The following is a 17290-nucleotide window of genomic DNA, read 5'->3' on the forward strand; positions in this document are numbered from 1 at the left end:
ATCTATAATAAGTAACTACTGAACAAGCCTGTAAATATAGACCACTACACCTACTTGCACAGTAGGATGCTAGTCTGCCCATTCCTAAATAAATATGACTAGTTGCTATGCTGGTCGATAGCCTGTGAACCTTGTGAAAAATATCTAACTCAAGTGTGATGGTCGGACCGCCCACTGACTAGAACATATGTCAATAAATCCCAAAGCTTTTAAGATAGTAATCATCCTCAAATGTTGTCTGCTGAGGATATTGGGTCCTCTACCTGTCTAGGCTGCCCCTAAGACAGTGTGCTTTGACTGTTCAGTTACTGTAATGAACACTGTTGATTCAGGGTCATGCTGACCAATCTTGAAGAAGCTCACAACAATTATAGGTGCTCCTCATTACGTTAGGGCTGTGCTTATGTTTCCTTATCTGTCCTTTCTCTGCGTATAGATCTGTTTTGAGGCAAGATGACCGATGTCTCATTTTGGAATCTTGAACACAACATTATGATGGATTGTTAATCTTTATTCATTTTGTTCATTGCGAGCGTTAAAGAGGAACCCTGACATTTCTGCTGCTTGTGATGATACCGGACTAATACACAGTATTTTCACAGCTGCTAAGTAGCCATTGGGAAGGTATTGTAGCATGCATTTTACAATAGATTTTTTAATAGCCCAAATGCAGTGGTAGGATGATATGTCATTTAATTTCAAAATAATAGCTTTGTTTATTAGTATAGTAAGCAGTGGGGAACAGTGTGTAGTGACTCAGCAACATGAATCATGTAATCATAGAAACTGTTAAAACTAAAACTGAAATTGAAGCACAGTGATGACATGTACCAATGGTACTGGTAATGCTGCCTTGTTGGCTTAAATGACTCTGCCAAAATTGCAAGGGGACAGTTTTATGTGCGTCTGACCTTCCAGAAATCCACTGCAGTGGCAGAGGGAAAGGGACTGATGGCGAATTTTATGTTAATAACAAAGTAAATTAAGTAAGGAAAATGGCAAATATAGAGATGGACATTTTAAATGTAATAATTTAATTATTTATACTTTATTTGACAGTACAAAACAAAGTCATACAGTCAGAAACACCACAAGGCACAGAACAGCAGCACAGGCATACAATTGGGGACATAATTAACCCTTCAGTGTGTTACATGTACCACAAGGTGAGAACAAGTCACTGCTGACCCGTCTGAAAAGGGTTTCATGGTTTCTGGTTTCTGAAAGAGTTTTGTGAGAAGAAGGTTTCTATGAATTTTCCATGTAATTCTCATCAAGATTCTTAAGGCTAATATGTATCAACTTCACAGTAACAAAGCAATAATCCATATGTATAATCTTCTTGGTCTTGTTATTTAATTTCATACAATACAATACGATACAAGCCCCTCTACATTACATTTACTGACACAGATATATAACTTAAATGACTTCTTATATTACATTACACACTATTCATTTGCAGTTCAATAAAAAGCAGCTTTTTAAACAGTCTTGAATTACTGAATAAGATTCTGTAAACGGTAAACTTAAAGCTTTATGCTTTATGGAGGTGAAACATGACAGTCATAGCTCCCTAGCCACCACCTGAAACTTTGAAGGGAAAAGGGGCATCAACTGTCTAATTAAGTAAAAAAAACAAACAAACAAACAAACAAACAAAAAAACATTTGCAATGGCACTATTTTGTCGTAATGGGGATTAACCTGGTATGATAGAGTTAACAATCAAGTGGTCTACTAATCAAAAAAGAAACTGCCTCTGCAAAATATTCTCATGTGAGGAAGCGATATCTGAGTGTCTGAGTTCATTTTAGTCTTTGGTTGATTAAATCAGCAGTGTGGCTGATGATGCTGTTTGTTTTTTTTAGCATGTCAATGATATTTATTAGGAAGTTGAGTGAAGTTTTTTGTTCACTTATTAAGTTGATGTAACTCTGTGGTTCAAACTATTTCAGTCTGATTATATGCACCACATTTTATAAGGAATTTTAAACTGCACTGATGACAAGCAGGTTTTGTTCTAGTATTTTTTTTAGAAACCCTGCAATTATCATTTACAACAACAGTGTTAGAATAAACAAACAATGGATGTGTCAGATTGTGTTTCTGTTGGTCCATCAAACATAACTAAAAGCAGGAACACAGTAAGAGGAGATGACTTTTATTTTCAGACAATCAATTCTATTGATTTGTAACCGATGAGTCCCTTTTGTGTTTATGGGATAAAAAAGAAGCTTAGCTCTAAGAAAGCTCTGGTAAATGTTTAGTAAACAAAAGTTGAGTGTCTTTATTTTTAAAGCCTACAGAGATCTGTGACATAACATCATAACAGTCTTTAAAAAGATTAAGTTAATAAATAATTACAAGAAACTGACTGGGATTCAGTAACGCATGTGGCATTCAATACATGTCTGACTGTAAAGTTCAGTTTTAATGCAGAATAACAATATGAAACTTAATAATAAATAATAAACTTGTGCCTATTGCTAATGTGATTAGCTAATTAAAAATGAAAAAAATAAAACAAAACAAACAGAAATGAATGTAAAAAATGCTTATTGCCAAAGCAGACAATGCATTTAGGGAAAAAAAAATCTTCCTATTCTTGTGTGTAGCACCTCAACATCTACACCCCATGTACATCAACAAAATTTCACTGTGCACTTGACGCAATATAAAGTAAATTATTCTGTATCCTTTGACCTGCAGCTGTCATTGCACCTTGTTATGAATGGGTAATGCAGGAAATTCTGAGAATGTTTCTCACACTGTTACAAGTGCTAAATAAAGATAACCAGCAGGCTAAAAGGTACATGGCAGAGTGTATCTTCAAGGTGATTTCTGTATTTATATGGAAGTAACAGGCTGAAAACACCACATGACCTGTTTGACTGAATCCCATACACCAATGTCAATGCAATGGTGGAGAGGGTCAATGCACAGCTTCACACATCCACTGCTGAAATTAAAGAACACTACATTTTCTATGGGTTTTTTTTTTTTTTCTTGTCGGCACTTTTAAACTACTACCACCACCACCGCCACCGCACCTATCACCAGGATCAATTTAAATGGCTATTTCTCTCTTCATCTTAGCTCTTCAGGCCTTTGCTGTGCTTTCATTCATCCACCCAATATCCATACTCTCATTTTCTCTCTCATTCTTTCACTCTCTCTGTTACTCTTTCACTCACTCTCTCTCTCTGTCTCTCTCACTGTAGCTCTCAGACCACCAACCAGTGATGCAGCTGTGGGAAAAATCGAGATATGCCAATGAAATAAAACACAGTTATATTCACCTGAGTCATACTAGTTAAATTCAATTGCAGTGGGGGAGTGATCAGAGCAATGTAAATATGCATATTTGTGTAAAAGCTGCAGCTATGTGACATTTATGTGTATGATTATGATAAGTTATAGTCAAATCAACACTTACAGTGAACTGCCGAACCTCCCCGTTGTCTACCAAATGATGCTCTGTCTCTGGGGTGATGGCATAAGCCAGTCTCTGTTACAACAGAGAAGGAGAAGAGCAATTTGAGCCCCCTGCTCTAACAAAACACTGTACTCGATCTTTAATGAAAGGACTCCATCATGACAAAGCAAACTGAAAGAAAGATGAACATTTATATGACTCATTTCACCTCATTTTGACATGGGTCAGACTTACATCGCAAAATTTCCCAGGCAGTGTGCAGAGTTTGTAGATGGCATAGAGAGGCACCATGGTCATTGAGGAAATGGCCAGACACCACCCCACCATGTTAGCCCACGGAGGGAACATGTAGGAGCCGTAGTTTGGAGGGTTGAATGTGGCAAAGCTCACCACCACCATAAACTATGATGATGAGAAAATGTTATGAATGCAAAAGGCTTGAAAAACCATCTGGTTAAAGGGAACGCAAAATTAAGTCAGACGTCCAAAGAAGATTATATATGCAATGTCATTAAAATAATCTTTGTACTGCACATAGCATATCTTAGCCATCCAAGGAAAGACAGTCCTCAAATCGGGTTCAAGAGAATTTCTTTATCCTGTTTATAGTAGATGAGGAGCACTTTCCGTTAAGTATAAGTTATAGCTGTGTAGGTGTATGAAACACTAGGCAACCTGCTGGCAAATCTCAGGACACCTAGAAAGGTTATCCTATGCCCCCTGGGAGCTTTTGAGGAATGCTCAGGAGGAGCAGGAAGTAGTTGTCAAGGAAAAACAAACAGCAGCATCTGATATACTTGGCTTACATTCACAAGAAACTTGATCTGAATAAGCAACTAGGCTGTCAGTAGTGTAAAATCACTGTAAAAGTCAAGTTGCTTATGAGCTAGAGCCATATGTTGTTGAGGTTAACCTCACAGTCTCAGTTCAGTTTATTTTAACCTTCAATCTATTGATTTGTTGTGTTCAAAAATTACGACTCACCAGGAGGAAGCAGGGGCTGACAAACTTCCAGCACAGCCTCCAGTACCTGCCCGGTCGCTGGCCAATCATCTCCTCAATGTCATCACTGAAACGATCCACTCCTGAAACACACAGGAATATTCTCAGTAGGTTTGGGGGACATTCGTCATCTCTCCTGCTTGGTATGCAAGCCAAATTTAATAAGCCTCTGCATCATTTTTACCATTTCACAATTTTCCTTCTCTCATAAAACTGGCTCTGTGATTTTTTTCTTTCTTTTTTCCTTTCTGCCTGGAAGGCATCTCTTACTGCAGAGGACTATATTCAGACCGACAACAAGGTATTCAGCACAGCTAAATGTACAAATGTGGTGGACAGCAGAACGAAAGACCACAGTGGCCAGGGGTCAAAGGTCCCTGCCAGCAGTTAAAGGGAAGAGAAAACCGCCCAGTGAAGCCTTAGGCTTGATTTATCTGGCTTGCCAAGGTCAGGACCCACCTAACTGGGGCAATATGGTGACCCCCTGGTTAGTATTTATCCCTTTATGGATCTCTCCACAGTGAAATTAAGAAGACATGAGACAAGAAACTCAACACAGAAGTTCAGGTCAATCGTTTTTCCTGATTTCCCTGTTTCAAAATGGGGGTCTATAAAACATCATTTTTCTGCTGGTGGAGGGTGAAAATGCATGCAAAGAAAAATATCCATCAGTAAAGCAACTGAAGATTACAGAAATCTACTACAGCTGAAAAACAACTAACACTAATGTACTATGTTAGTTGGTCTTAGTGACCATAAGAGGTCTTTAATCTAGTGACTAATCTGCAGTTTATTCACTCCTTCACAACTAGAGGATTTCCTCCATATTGTTGATATAGTTCTGATATGGTACTGAAAAACATCACCCTAAAGCCATGTCGTTCACTCCAGAAAATAAACTGATCTCATGCAGAAATAAACAATAACGTACAGAAATATATATGTTTGACATAACATTGTAGGGATGATGGTAAATGGATGTAAAATGCACTGTCAGAGGAATATGGAGTGGAACTGACTTTGAGGTCACCCCTCACTTGCCACCCACAGCAATCTACAGTCTAGCTATTAGACAGCTGACTCCTGTCCATGAGAAAAGGGAAGTGCCTGTTCCCCAGCTGCAGTTAGTTTTCTTTATGTGATATCTCACCACTGCTGAACACATTTGTAACACTGGCAGCGGTCAAACCCGGGCCATTTAACTTCACTGAGCTCTCACAAGCACCACAGCTACAGGTACAGTTTATCCTTGTACCTTAACAATACATGCGCAGAGACCTCGCCAGAGACTGAAGAGGCCAAAACCATTAGCAGAAGAAGATCCTCTAAATGTGGTATTCTTATGTCTAATAGAAATATGTTGTATTGAGGCACAGAACACCTATACCAACAGATTTCTCATCAAACCCCTAATATAGCATCAGCTTTGCTGGCCATGAAAACGTGAATCGTCTGTTTTTCCTTCCTCTCCTCTCCCGTCCATCTTTCTCACCATAGAACCATGCGATGCCAATGGCTTCAATAAGCACTCCAAAGAGAATCGATGTTCCTGCTGCAAAGTGGTCCAGCAGAGTAAACACATACATCCCACCCTAGAAAGAGAGAGAGGTAGAGGAAAAAATTAATGCACAATAATTGTTATATAAAGTTTTATCATACAGGTTACAGAGGGCACAGACACACAAGTTAATTATGATTATTCAGTTCATTGCATTTGAGGATGTTTGTCCACCTTTGATTGGCAGGACAGTGTAAAATGAAGTCACTACTGTGTAACCACCGTGTAAAGGTGGATATCAACAAACATATGAGCAAAACCAACATGCCACAACTGACCCCCCCAGTATGATACTTACATTTGTAACACAGAAGAGGGATATTAGAAAGGTGGCAACAACAATGAAGAGGGTGAACAGCTCTCTGTGTTTGTGGAGGAATTTGAATTCATCAATCAGCCCAGTGATCACTGACTCCATCCCACCCATCTACAGGAGAGTTAGAAGGAAACACAGAACTGCTAAGTCACTATAGATTCCCAGTTTTTTAGCTCCAGCAAAATGAAAGTAGTTTGTGTTACATTCTGTCCAATGAATGTCTGAAAGGAATCAAACACCTGAGATATTATTTAAAGGTATAAAATAATAATCAATCTGACCCAGCATATATAACAAATAACGAAAAGGCAAATGTCATCTGCTAGAGAAAAACAGGTGTGTATACAAGTCTGTGTGTGTGTGTGTTTTTGTTTTTATTACCTGGTGGCGACTGTTAACCTGAATACACACCAACCCATAGGGACTCACCATCATTGTGGGGACCAAAACTGAGCCCCCCATGGGTACAAAGAGCTTTTTGAGGATTAAGTCTTGGCTTTAGGCTCAGGATTGCAATTAGATTTAGATTAGGGTTAGGGTAAGGGTTACTGATTGGCATTCAGTTGTGATGGTTAAGGTTCGGGTATGGTGCTAGGGAATGCATTATGTCAATGAGCTGTCCCCATGGGGAAAGTGAAACAAATGTGTGTGTGTGGGGGTGGGCACATACTCACAGCACTGTCAATACCCAGTGTCAACAACATGATGAAGAAGATAACTGCCCACACTGATGACCCAGGTAATGTTGCAATGGCTTCTGGGTAAATGACAAACACTAATCCAGCACCTAAAGAACAGGAGATTCAAGTCAAGATTCAAGTAGAAAACTGCACAAACACACACACACAGCATTTGGAGCATTTAACATGAAAAAGTACCTCCAACATACATGAAAAAAGACAGGGGGATAAAGTATGGTATATAACAGAGAAGTTGTGCAACATCTTCAATTTTAATCAGCTTGAGAGCAGTAAGCCAGTTCCACTAACAGGACTCATGATGTAAGTGTAAAGTTCAGTGTGGGTTTTCTTCATTGATTACAGTGCCGACAACTGAAAATGAGCCATCTTAAATATCGCTGACACTTAAAAATCAAAATAATCAAAGAATGCACTACTCTACTCTTCTGGCACTGACTATCCCACTGTGAGCTGTTTGCAGTGTCATTGAATAGCACCCAGCATGGAATAGTGCCAAAAGTACTGATGTGGGATACCCAAAATCAACAGCCAATCATAATGTACCCTCTCTCTCTCCCACATATATTACTGACATGTGCAGAGAAGCTACAAAAGTATGTAAGCGCTCGTAGACTCTTTTTTTTTTTTTTTTTTTTTTTTTTTTTTTTTGCTTTGACCGCTCCATATTTAAAGGGAAAGTCTTGACTTGATGATACTGTCTGCTTCAGGATATCGACACCATATACTGTATATATACAAACACCACATTGCAAACATGGACACTGATAAAGTAACACCGTACCATCTCTGGCAACTTTGTCCAAGGCCACATTGTGTTTATAGGACATGTAGCCAAGGAAGGAGAAGACCACAAAGCCAGAGAAGAAACTGGTTAAAGAGTTGATGGAGCTGGTGATGATGGCATCTCTGGATCAAGAAAATCAAATAAGATAAAAGTCAAAAATCAGTTTATTGGTCAGTCATCAGCCATCACACAGTCAATATCAACATTATTGATCAGTCAATTGAAGAAAAGGTCAGGGGCGGGTCTAGGCTGATCAGGTTGGCTTGCTGTAATGAGTCTGAGTGGCAGAATAGTTTAGAGAATCTGTCTTGATTTCACTGTAGTAAGTAAATATCAAATAAAAAATTATAAATTGGTTGGCTAGAAAATAATAACAGAACCTTTTTGAAAGTAAGTCAATAAAGAAGATAGCTGACTAAATGCAAGTTTTTTTTGTTAGTGCCCTACAAAAAAATGAGCTCAAGGAGGAATCCTCAAGGTGGATGGTGTCATGTGTCAGTTATCAGACACAAAAAAGAGATAAAAGCCTCCTGTGGGATGCTGATGATTTTCAAAGAGTGCGACAGTTTTGATTGGTGTTAGGGCTGTCTGTTGCTCAGCTTGGTGTCAAAGACATAGCGGGTTTCAAGGAGCTTCAAAGGTTATTGTAATTCACCTGCTTATGTCGTGCACGCAATGTGTGTGTGTGAATCTGAGGAAGCCACTTCTCTCCCGTCCTCTGTCCTGCCCTCCCTGCTGTGTGTCTTTTACCTGTAACAGTTGTTGCTGAATTTGTTGTAGCTGGAAAAGGCAATTAGCACACCAAACCCCACTCCCAGTGAGAAACAGATCTGGGTCGCTGCCTCAATCCAGACCTGGGGAGCGACAGAACAAGCGCACTTGTGTGAAGCGGCAAACAAAAGGCACAGGAGAGGAAAAAAGCCATTATTAGGGTTAATTGCAGGAAACTCATTCAACGGCAGTAGATGAAAGACGCTTGTGAATACGGGGGGTAATTTTGCAAATTACTGCTCCATGCATCTATCTAATCTAATTCTCCAATTGCTGCCATGCATCTCTCTATCTCTCTCCATCTTGCATTCTCTCTCCTTCTCCATAACTGGATCCTTTGGTACCGCATGCTTACTTACCGAGCTCCTTAGTGCCTGATATTAAGGTAAATAAGATATTGTTATAAAATGTGACAGCTGGTGTCACAGATAAGGGAAATATTAGACACGGGTTACACCAACACTTTTTTCACATTTTTGTGTAACATGGGGAAATCCCTCTTTAGCAGTGTGTTAAACCAGTGTGTTCAATTCCTTTCAATAAGGCAGACATCTAACGGATGTTATGTATCAACCCAACAGTGCACACTCAGGCTTTTGTTGTTCTGCCCTGTGGATAAAAATTAAATTTGACAGTGAAGTTGAAGGACTGTTATAAAATGTTTGGGTTAATATCTCTCAAGATTTTATGATGACAGAATGCACCCTCTACCCCTGTAAAGACTACTTCTACTTAGAACAACCCCTCTTTTTAGATAACGTTAGATAAAGAAAATGAAACTAGAGCCGAAAATGTCAGAGCTTTCCTTTAAAGTGCCTTTTAGCCACTGTTTTCCCCCAATGCCACTTCTTCTCCTCCTTCTTCTTGAATGCATCCCCACCACTCTCACCTCTCTCTGTTCCCCCACTCTCTCACCTTGGCGTCACAGAGTCTCAGGAAGTCCACGGAGAGGTAGGCCTTAATGCCATCAATGGCTCCAGGCAGAGTGACTCCGCGGAGCAGCAGAACAGTCAGGACCACGTAGGGCATGGTGGCTGTTATCCACACAACCTGAAAGGGTCGCACGCGATACATGCACACGCCAAGCCACACACATACAGAAGGAAAGAAGATCATGCGCATCAGATTCATACACGTGAACACATGCAAGTTAGAGTGAAAAGACGCATTTATGCTGTACACACACATACAGTGGGTTTAAACAGGACTTGAGGACACAGCACTTCCTCATCACGCATAACCTTACAGTAACTCCATAGCTTTAAGTGACTTATATCTCATGGTTCTTTTTTGCAGTAAGAAACATGGTTATTATGTCATTTCCTACCTTGCCAGAGGTCTTGACTCCCTTCCAGAGACTGAAGTAGAGTAGAACAATTACCACAGCTAGACAGGAAGTCAACTGCCAGCGTGGACGACCCAGGTCATCAATACCATTACTATCCTGGATGTGGAGCACCCCTCGTCTAAGAAAAGGAATATTCCAGTTAAGTACAATGACAACTCCACCATTGTTAATATATCTGAAGCACATTTTTTCCATTAAGAACTAGTACCCACTACCAAACCTAAGAACCTACCATGATATCACGTGTTGCTGAGACAAGCGCCTTCATTTGGATTGTGTTTAACATTGTAGTTGACGTCTAAGAAGCTGTATGGCAAGTGCCAGAGCCTAAGCTACTGGTCTCACTGCAGAAGGCATCTTACTGGAACAAGATTCATGTTTTCTGGCAACAGTTACACTGAAGATGCACATGAGACTAAAGGTAAAGCTGGGCAGAGTTAGATAGAGCAGAGTTAGTTTTTAGATGTATTCAGATTTCATACATCTAGGCTCTAGCAAATTGTAATGCCCATGCAGCCTACCTGAAAGACATTATTACTCTCAGAGTCCACTGAACAATACAGCAGAAAGTGTATCCTGTGTAAAAATGGAATTAACAATTAACCCCTGGCTTTATTGGAAGCTCAGATACCTGGTATTGTTGTTCAGTGACAAGGTACATGTGAGACCGCGGGAAATCTTGCCAGATAGATACTATATGAAGCGATGGTGCATCTGTTGCGAGTGCTGCAAGATTTAACATTATAGTACATTAAAGCTCTCAAAGTTCATGGCAGCCTGCAAAGATGAGAAAACTGCATGAGCAGTAAAAGGTGACAGATTTGAAAGTGTACATTTATATTACAGGACTAGACTAAAGTCACTGAACATCGCTGACGCCTTGATTCAGATAATTTCAGAGCTGGCCTAACGGATGAGACTGAATAAGATCAGCCTGTGTTCCGCTGATGTGGTCAAATTGTCTGCAGGTGGTTCTGTTTAAATAGCATACTCCCACCTCAGCTAGCATGGATTATATGCCTCAACTGTCACAACACAACAACCCCTCACTTGTTGGAAAAGGAGACACCTGGTCAGGTGCACTAGGAGGCAGCAACAGCTACATGTAGCCAAGCTCTGGCTCTATTTTGAGGAAAATACTGCATATCTGATGTTCATGTCTGAATATTTTATTACTTCTTTAGTTATTCATCGATATTCTAAGGTATTACTAAATCTAGAGAAAGGGCTGATAGTAATTACAGTAATTTCAGTTATTCTGTAGATTGACAGCGTCAAGACAAGTAACTACATTATGACATGGCTTTACTGCATCAAACCAACTTTTCCATGTGCACTGCTTGAAGTGGAAATGTGCAGGTGATATATAGCAGTTGACAAAAAATGTTAAGTAGGTTTGCCTTTAAGTGCAGTTTTCATATTTGCAAAGAACTCAACAAAAACAGGGAATCTGAAGTTTCAGAGTTCTGAAGTTCGAGCCAACTCACTCAAAGTACTCCTGAGCAGGGGTAGCCTTGTAAATGTCACTGACTGAGCTGTTGTCAGCCCAGTCAGAGCAGTTTGGGCTGTTCCAGGTGTTGTTGCAGTGGACCCAGGGTAGCTCGCCGGTGAACGAGGAGAAGAGGTAGAACAGCGCCCAGGAGATGATGACGTTATAGTAGAAACCAACGTAGAGGGAAATGAGGATCACTGTAAAGCCAACACCTGTTCGGGGAACACACATGATCAATATTGACAGACAGCAGTAGTGGACTGCACTCACTGCACAAATTAGCACCTGAGATATTTGACAGGAGCACTTCAGCGGAATATATCCATATGACAAACAGAAGTGCCTTTGTGCTTTCATGGCTAATATATGCTTTCAACTAAAGGCATAAAATGTCCCCAAAACCATATACAAACATACTGATTCTTAAGCTTAACAAATAGTATTGTACGCCAGGTTTTAGTGAATCTTAGTTGATTAGGAAATCATTTATTGTTTTGCTCAAGGGACCAAACCAAAAAGGGACCACAAAATCACCTGTTCGCACTTTCCTGCAACATACACCCTCCAGCATATGGTACCATGCAGGATATAGCAGAACAAACGATATTCGAACCCTTGACAGTGCTCATCTTAGTTATTTCTAGGTATTAATCATTTGGTCATTAAACATCAGTATGAATCAGGAGAAAAAGTAATATGTTCCACATACAGTTCAAACTCAGGCTAAGCTGTGACTACACCCTGACACATCCCTGCACCACAACGCACACCAGAGAGCACTATTTCTCTCTCAGTGTGAGTACAGTAGCGTATGATACATGCTTGCTGTCTCACAGAGAGCAGCACAACTTTTCAAGTTTGCCTCTTCATGCCTTAATTATCAACACATCTACCCTTTATATAAATCAGAAACAATGTCCACTCTTCTAAGGCTGAATTTAATTGTTAACCTTTGCTAAGAGGCATGACCACAACTGTGCCTTATTGATTCCTTTGTAATGTGGATGTGATATTTTGTCCAAGGAGCGGTGCCTCTTATTAGCGCCGCATGCGGCCATGCTATCTCTCCATCTCTCTCTGTCTGCCCCTCTCTCAGTCCTTTTCTTCAAATGCATTGATCTTGAGAGGAAACCAGCCTGTTGATCAGAATAATTACTGTCAATATGGGCATGTGTGTGTGTGTGTGTTTGAATAATTACTGTGATCCCCCCGCTGAGAGACAGAGAGAGAGCGAAGCATATGATTAGAACGTCAACGTACTCAGTGTGGTCCCTGACAGACGGCACATGTTCGTACACAGGAGGCTCAGGCTCAGGCTCAGAGACACACACACACACACACACACACACACACACACAAAGAAACACATGAGGCAAATATGTACACACTGTAGGCCACCTTCAGACCAACAAGGACATGATCATGCTCAACAAAAGACAGCGGTATGGCTTCATACTGTGAAGCAACAGATGGTCTGCTGGTAATAACGGTATCTGATGCTGCATTTCTGGTGCATCTTTAACTTCATAGAGATGTGCAACAAATGGATTTAAGTTAAACTATAGCTTTTAAAAGAAAATCAGAGCAGGGTATACAGTACAAAAGACAGACGGATAAATACACACTAGTGACATCTTGTAAAATATATTAAAAAACATTTAAAAAGTGAAGCATATCATTATATTTTCACCCAATGACTTTGCTCAAAAATGCACATTGGTCTCAATGTGTTTTTCTCCATTAGTGTACGTTTGGATGGCAGTCTCCTAAACCACACTTTGCTTATTGATGTGTTGAAAAGTACCCCGAGAGAGAGCGTCAGACTGTGCGGCCCTGCCACTATTTGACAGAAGGATTTGGACAATCAGGACAAGAGTCTAAAAGCCCAATTTTCATTTGCTTTCCATCTGAGTGCCAACAGAACCTGATGTTCCGGGGAGGATAAACAATGCCTGTCGCCACTCAACACAGAGACAAGCAGACAAAAGAGACTGGCATGTGGACAGGCAGGCATGTGGGCAGACAAGCAGACAGAAAGACATGTAGATATTAAAGGAGGTATATTATCAGACAGCCATACGGAGAGAATGCAACTCATACCATGACGGGCAGATTTAATATACATGTGCAAACATTCCTGTAAGAACATGCAGGTGTTGAGAGATGTGTACATCCTCAAGTCTGTCTGGATACAGTATATGATTATGTCTCCTGGCTAAGTCATGTCACATCCTACCTTTAAATATGGGACAGATCTTCCAGACCCCTGCTGCCCCCTCTCTGTTGTACTGTCCCAGAGCCAGCTCCATGTAGAAAAGAGGCATGCCTGCTATCACCATGAAGAACAGGTATGGAACCAGGAACGCACCTGCAAACACACACACACACACACACACACACACACACACACACACACACTTTAAAACTCCTAACTCCTTTTAGTCATAATAATATAGTGGTTTCATACTTGAATAGATAAACAAAGTACATAAAGAATATCTGATAAAGAATTGATTTGATCTGTTTAGGCTAACTACCTAAAATGAAACTCTGGTCTATGTTCCCTAACACAGGTATGACAGCATGTTGGATTTGGGGACACACACATTGTCCCCTGGAGCAGGGTGTCAGCCTCGACCACTGCTACAGTATCATTTACAGCTCTTAAACATAATGAGAGCTCTATGTTAAACAGCCGTAATTAGTGGCAGTGATTGTTAGAGCTAATCTATTCGGAGCAGCTGTGGTGGTTTTTTCCCCTATTTTGATCTCTGGAAAGGGTTTGGAAAAAAAAAAAAATCACAAACAGCTACCAGCATGTACAAGGAGATGAAACGCAAAACGTACACACGCCTAAGTAAATACTGTGCACTTGCACATGTATATGCGTATAGTGAAAGTAGGTGGAAAAATATAGTATGCAAGTGTGGGTAAATGAATTCCCCCTTCATTTCCCCTTCTTCTCTCCTCTTTCTTATGCTACACTTTTTTTCCTCTCCAAGCTGTTTTTCCTTTCAACACAACCACGCACACACACACTTCATCCCTTCAACTTCTACCCCAACCACAGTATTCTTGTAGGAGAGAAGGATGATTACTTTGATTACTTTGTCACACACCTAACCTCCATCTTTTGCTTCCTCTCCTCATACCCCTCTCATCCATCTCACCTCCTCCGTTCTTGTAGCAAAGGTAGGGGAATCTCCATACGTTGGCGAGGTCCACAGCGAATCCGATGACGGACAGGAGGAAGTCGATTTTCTTCCCCCAGGTTTCCCTCTCCTCCTCCCCGCTGGGGTTGGTCTGAGTCGGGGTCGGAGCCACTAAAGTGGTCGAGGTGAACTGGACCCCGTTCTGCTCCTTTACAAGGATCAGCTCCACCTGAGGGGTCGTGAAGTTCATGATCAACATCAACATTTACCATGCACCATCTCTGTACAGAACCACAGATGGATCACATTTACATTTACAAGCATATACCATGTCATATGTGATTTAATGTTCTCTCACCTCCCACATAACAGACAGTGACTATCACCCTCATCTCATAAACCAACTGAGGATTTTTAGCATGTCATCTATACCATAAGTACATTGTAAATGGGGGAAAAAGAGCTCTAGAGGTCCAGAAAATCTGGCTTTCATTATCATTATGATCCTTTTTCCCACCCAACACTCACAGTCAATTGAGACCAAGTTAAAGAGCAACGCATTTAATTAAGAAGCTTGCACCACACAGTAGTTTATCAAATGGGCTGAATTGCCACTAATCCACTACACGGGTCTGACGTGATCTACGCTGACCTCTTTGGGGCCCATGGTGTTGGAGGTGGGTTTCTCCGGGGCTACAACCGAGGACATCAGGCCGACAGGGACTCTCTCTGTCAGCATGGAGGGGTTCACAGTCTTTGGGAGTGAAATGCCGGTAGCTGTGAAAGAGGTAGGAAGGAAGAGAGAGTAGCTGTAGCTGATGAGTCTTAAGTGCAAAATAAGGCAGATAACTTAGGAAGGGAACTTTATCATTCTCTTTGAGAGATGGGATGGGAGATGAGGTTATTGCTGCAAATATAATAAAAGCCTAAGTGGGAACTCACCACAATGGTGCAGCAAAAAATTAAGCAAAAGTGGGGGGGGAAAAAAAAAAAAAAAAAAAAAAAAACTTTTAGCATTGAATATGTAACATGACAAATTCTATCATTTTTTGTCAAATATATAGAGAGCGTAAGTTACTTAAATGAAAGATTTGAAAATCAACAGAGTGATGGGATCTGGGATGAGTGTAACAAGAGGGGGGTGGGGGATCGTCTCTGCAAGGCCATCACAGCGTGCTCATTTCATTTCACACTTGTTGATCGCCATTTTGCTGCTGGATTTGGCCCAGCGTCTACAATTCCCGTCTTACCACAACATGTTGTTCACCTGATTTAGTTCTGATTTCAGTTTAGAATTTTCTTCTTTAAAATGATCTTTATTAGAAAAAGTACCAGTAATAGGCCCAAGTTCAATTCTTTAATAAAGAAAGAGACACATTATACATTTCTGCAATAGATGATGTGCATTCTTTGCTTTTGTTTTAATTTTTGACATTAATCCTGAATCACTGTTTTAAGGATCATTTGAACATTTTTAGCATTAAACAATTTCCCAAGTACTCAATAATAAATAGATAAAATAATTCAAATTCAAATTCAATAATTTATTAAACCATAGGTAACAATCAAATTCTGTATTGCAAATCAATTTCAAATATGCAAAAAAATAAAAAAATAAATAAATAAAACAAATAAAAAACAAAAAAAGGGGAATAAAAGAAGAAATATTTACTTGGAAATTAAACACTTACCTTTGAAAAAGGACAGGTGAAAGCTCCTCCAGTTTACAGTTTGGTCGATTTAACTCCAGTTGTGCTGATGTTCCTCTGTGTGCCGCAAACTGATGCTGACCATATTTACGCAGACCGTTTTGTGAGAAGTTAGACTCAGACCCACATCAAGGCAAAGATGTTAGTAAAAACAGAAGGAAAAAAAATGCAGTAAGAGACAGTGGCAGTGAGACAGGAGATGAAGATAAAGACAGAAAAAAAGATGAGAGGAACTGGTAAAGCTATGATGAGTTGCAGGAAGCCCTCCCACCCTCCAGTGACAGACACACAGAGTCCAGAGTACCCTGTAGTCTGATGTGAAGATCTGTCTGCGGGACCACTCTTGAAATATGAGAAACAATCATCGACACCCCCTACATCACCGTCACTCTCCTCCCTTCCTCCCTCCCTCCCTCCTTCCTCACCAAAGCTTTGTCTGTTCCTCCTCCTCTTTCTCATATCATTGCATATTTTCTTAACTGATTTAAGCATTTTCTTTCTGTGCAAACATACATCTGCAAGGTAAAAAACAAATATAAAGAAATTAAATATTACACACAGATACACTGATATTTCTCGACTCTGTAATAATTGGATTCTTTGTTCTGTGGTCACCTTCAGCATCACCATCATCTACTCGCTCCAAATGTTTTATTCAAAGATAAACTGTACAAAATGTATACATGCAATGGATCTTTCATGGCCTGAGGATGTGACTGCTGTGGCAGAAGCTTAAAGTTAGTTGGCATGTTATTACCCTCAGTGTCATCCCTGGATTGTGGATTCACATTTATAACCAGACCAGTGGAAGCTGCTGACAAAATGACAAAGTATGAAAATGCCAAAGATAATGCTTTTGAATGCATATAAATCCACATGCATATAAAGCATAGTCTCTTGGGTGATTCAATTTTTTTTTTTTTTTTGAAAGGACAAAAAAATTTATATTGTCAGTATGGAAAAATAAGTTAACAGTGTTTGTTAGCTTTCAATTTCTAATCCTTTTTAAATTCTATAAA

The 17290-nt window shown here is 40.1% G+C and overlaps 1 protein-coding gene across 1 annotated transcript; it reads right to left on the reverse strand.

The window, feature by feature from the left end:
• Positions 1 to 1029: 1029 nt before the first annotated feature.
• Positions 1030 to 17194, reverse strand: slc6a3 (solute carrier family 6 member 3). The gene is made up of 16 exons (XM_018685410.2): positions 16254 to 17194; positions 15215 to 15339; positions 14581 to 14791; positions 13647 to 13778; positions 11406 to 11622; positions 9898 to 10036; positions 9486 to 9620; positions 8550 to 8653; positions 7797 to 7921; positions 6989 to 7101; positions 6297 to 6425; positions 5933 to 6032; positions 4423 to 4523; positions 3673 to 3840; positions 3439 to 3510; positions 1030 to 3250 (listed from the first exon to the last, which is right to left on the reverse strand). The coding sequence occupies exons 2-16, from the start codon at positions 15299 to 15301 to the stop codon at positions 3227 to 3229; spliced, it is 1857 nt and encodes a 618-aa protein (XP_018540926.1). The 5' UTR covers positions 15302 to 15339; positions 16254 to 17194; the 3' UTR covers positions 1030 to 3226.
• Positions 17195 to 17290: the final 96 nt, after the last annotated feature.

The sequence above is a fragment of the Lates calcarifer genome, linkage group LG15, assembly GCF_001640805.2.
Source record: "Lates calcarifer isolate ASB-BC8 linkage group LG15, TLL_Latcal_v3, whole genome shotgun sequence".
NCBI classification, from domain to species: domain Eukaryota; kingdom Metazoa; phylum Chordata; class Actinopteri; family Centropomidae; genus Lates; species Lates calcarifer.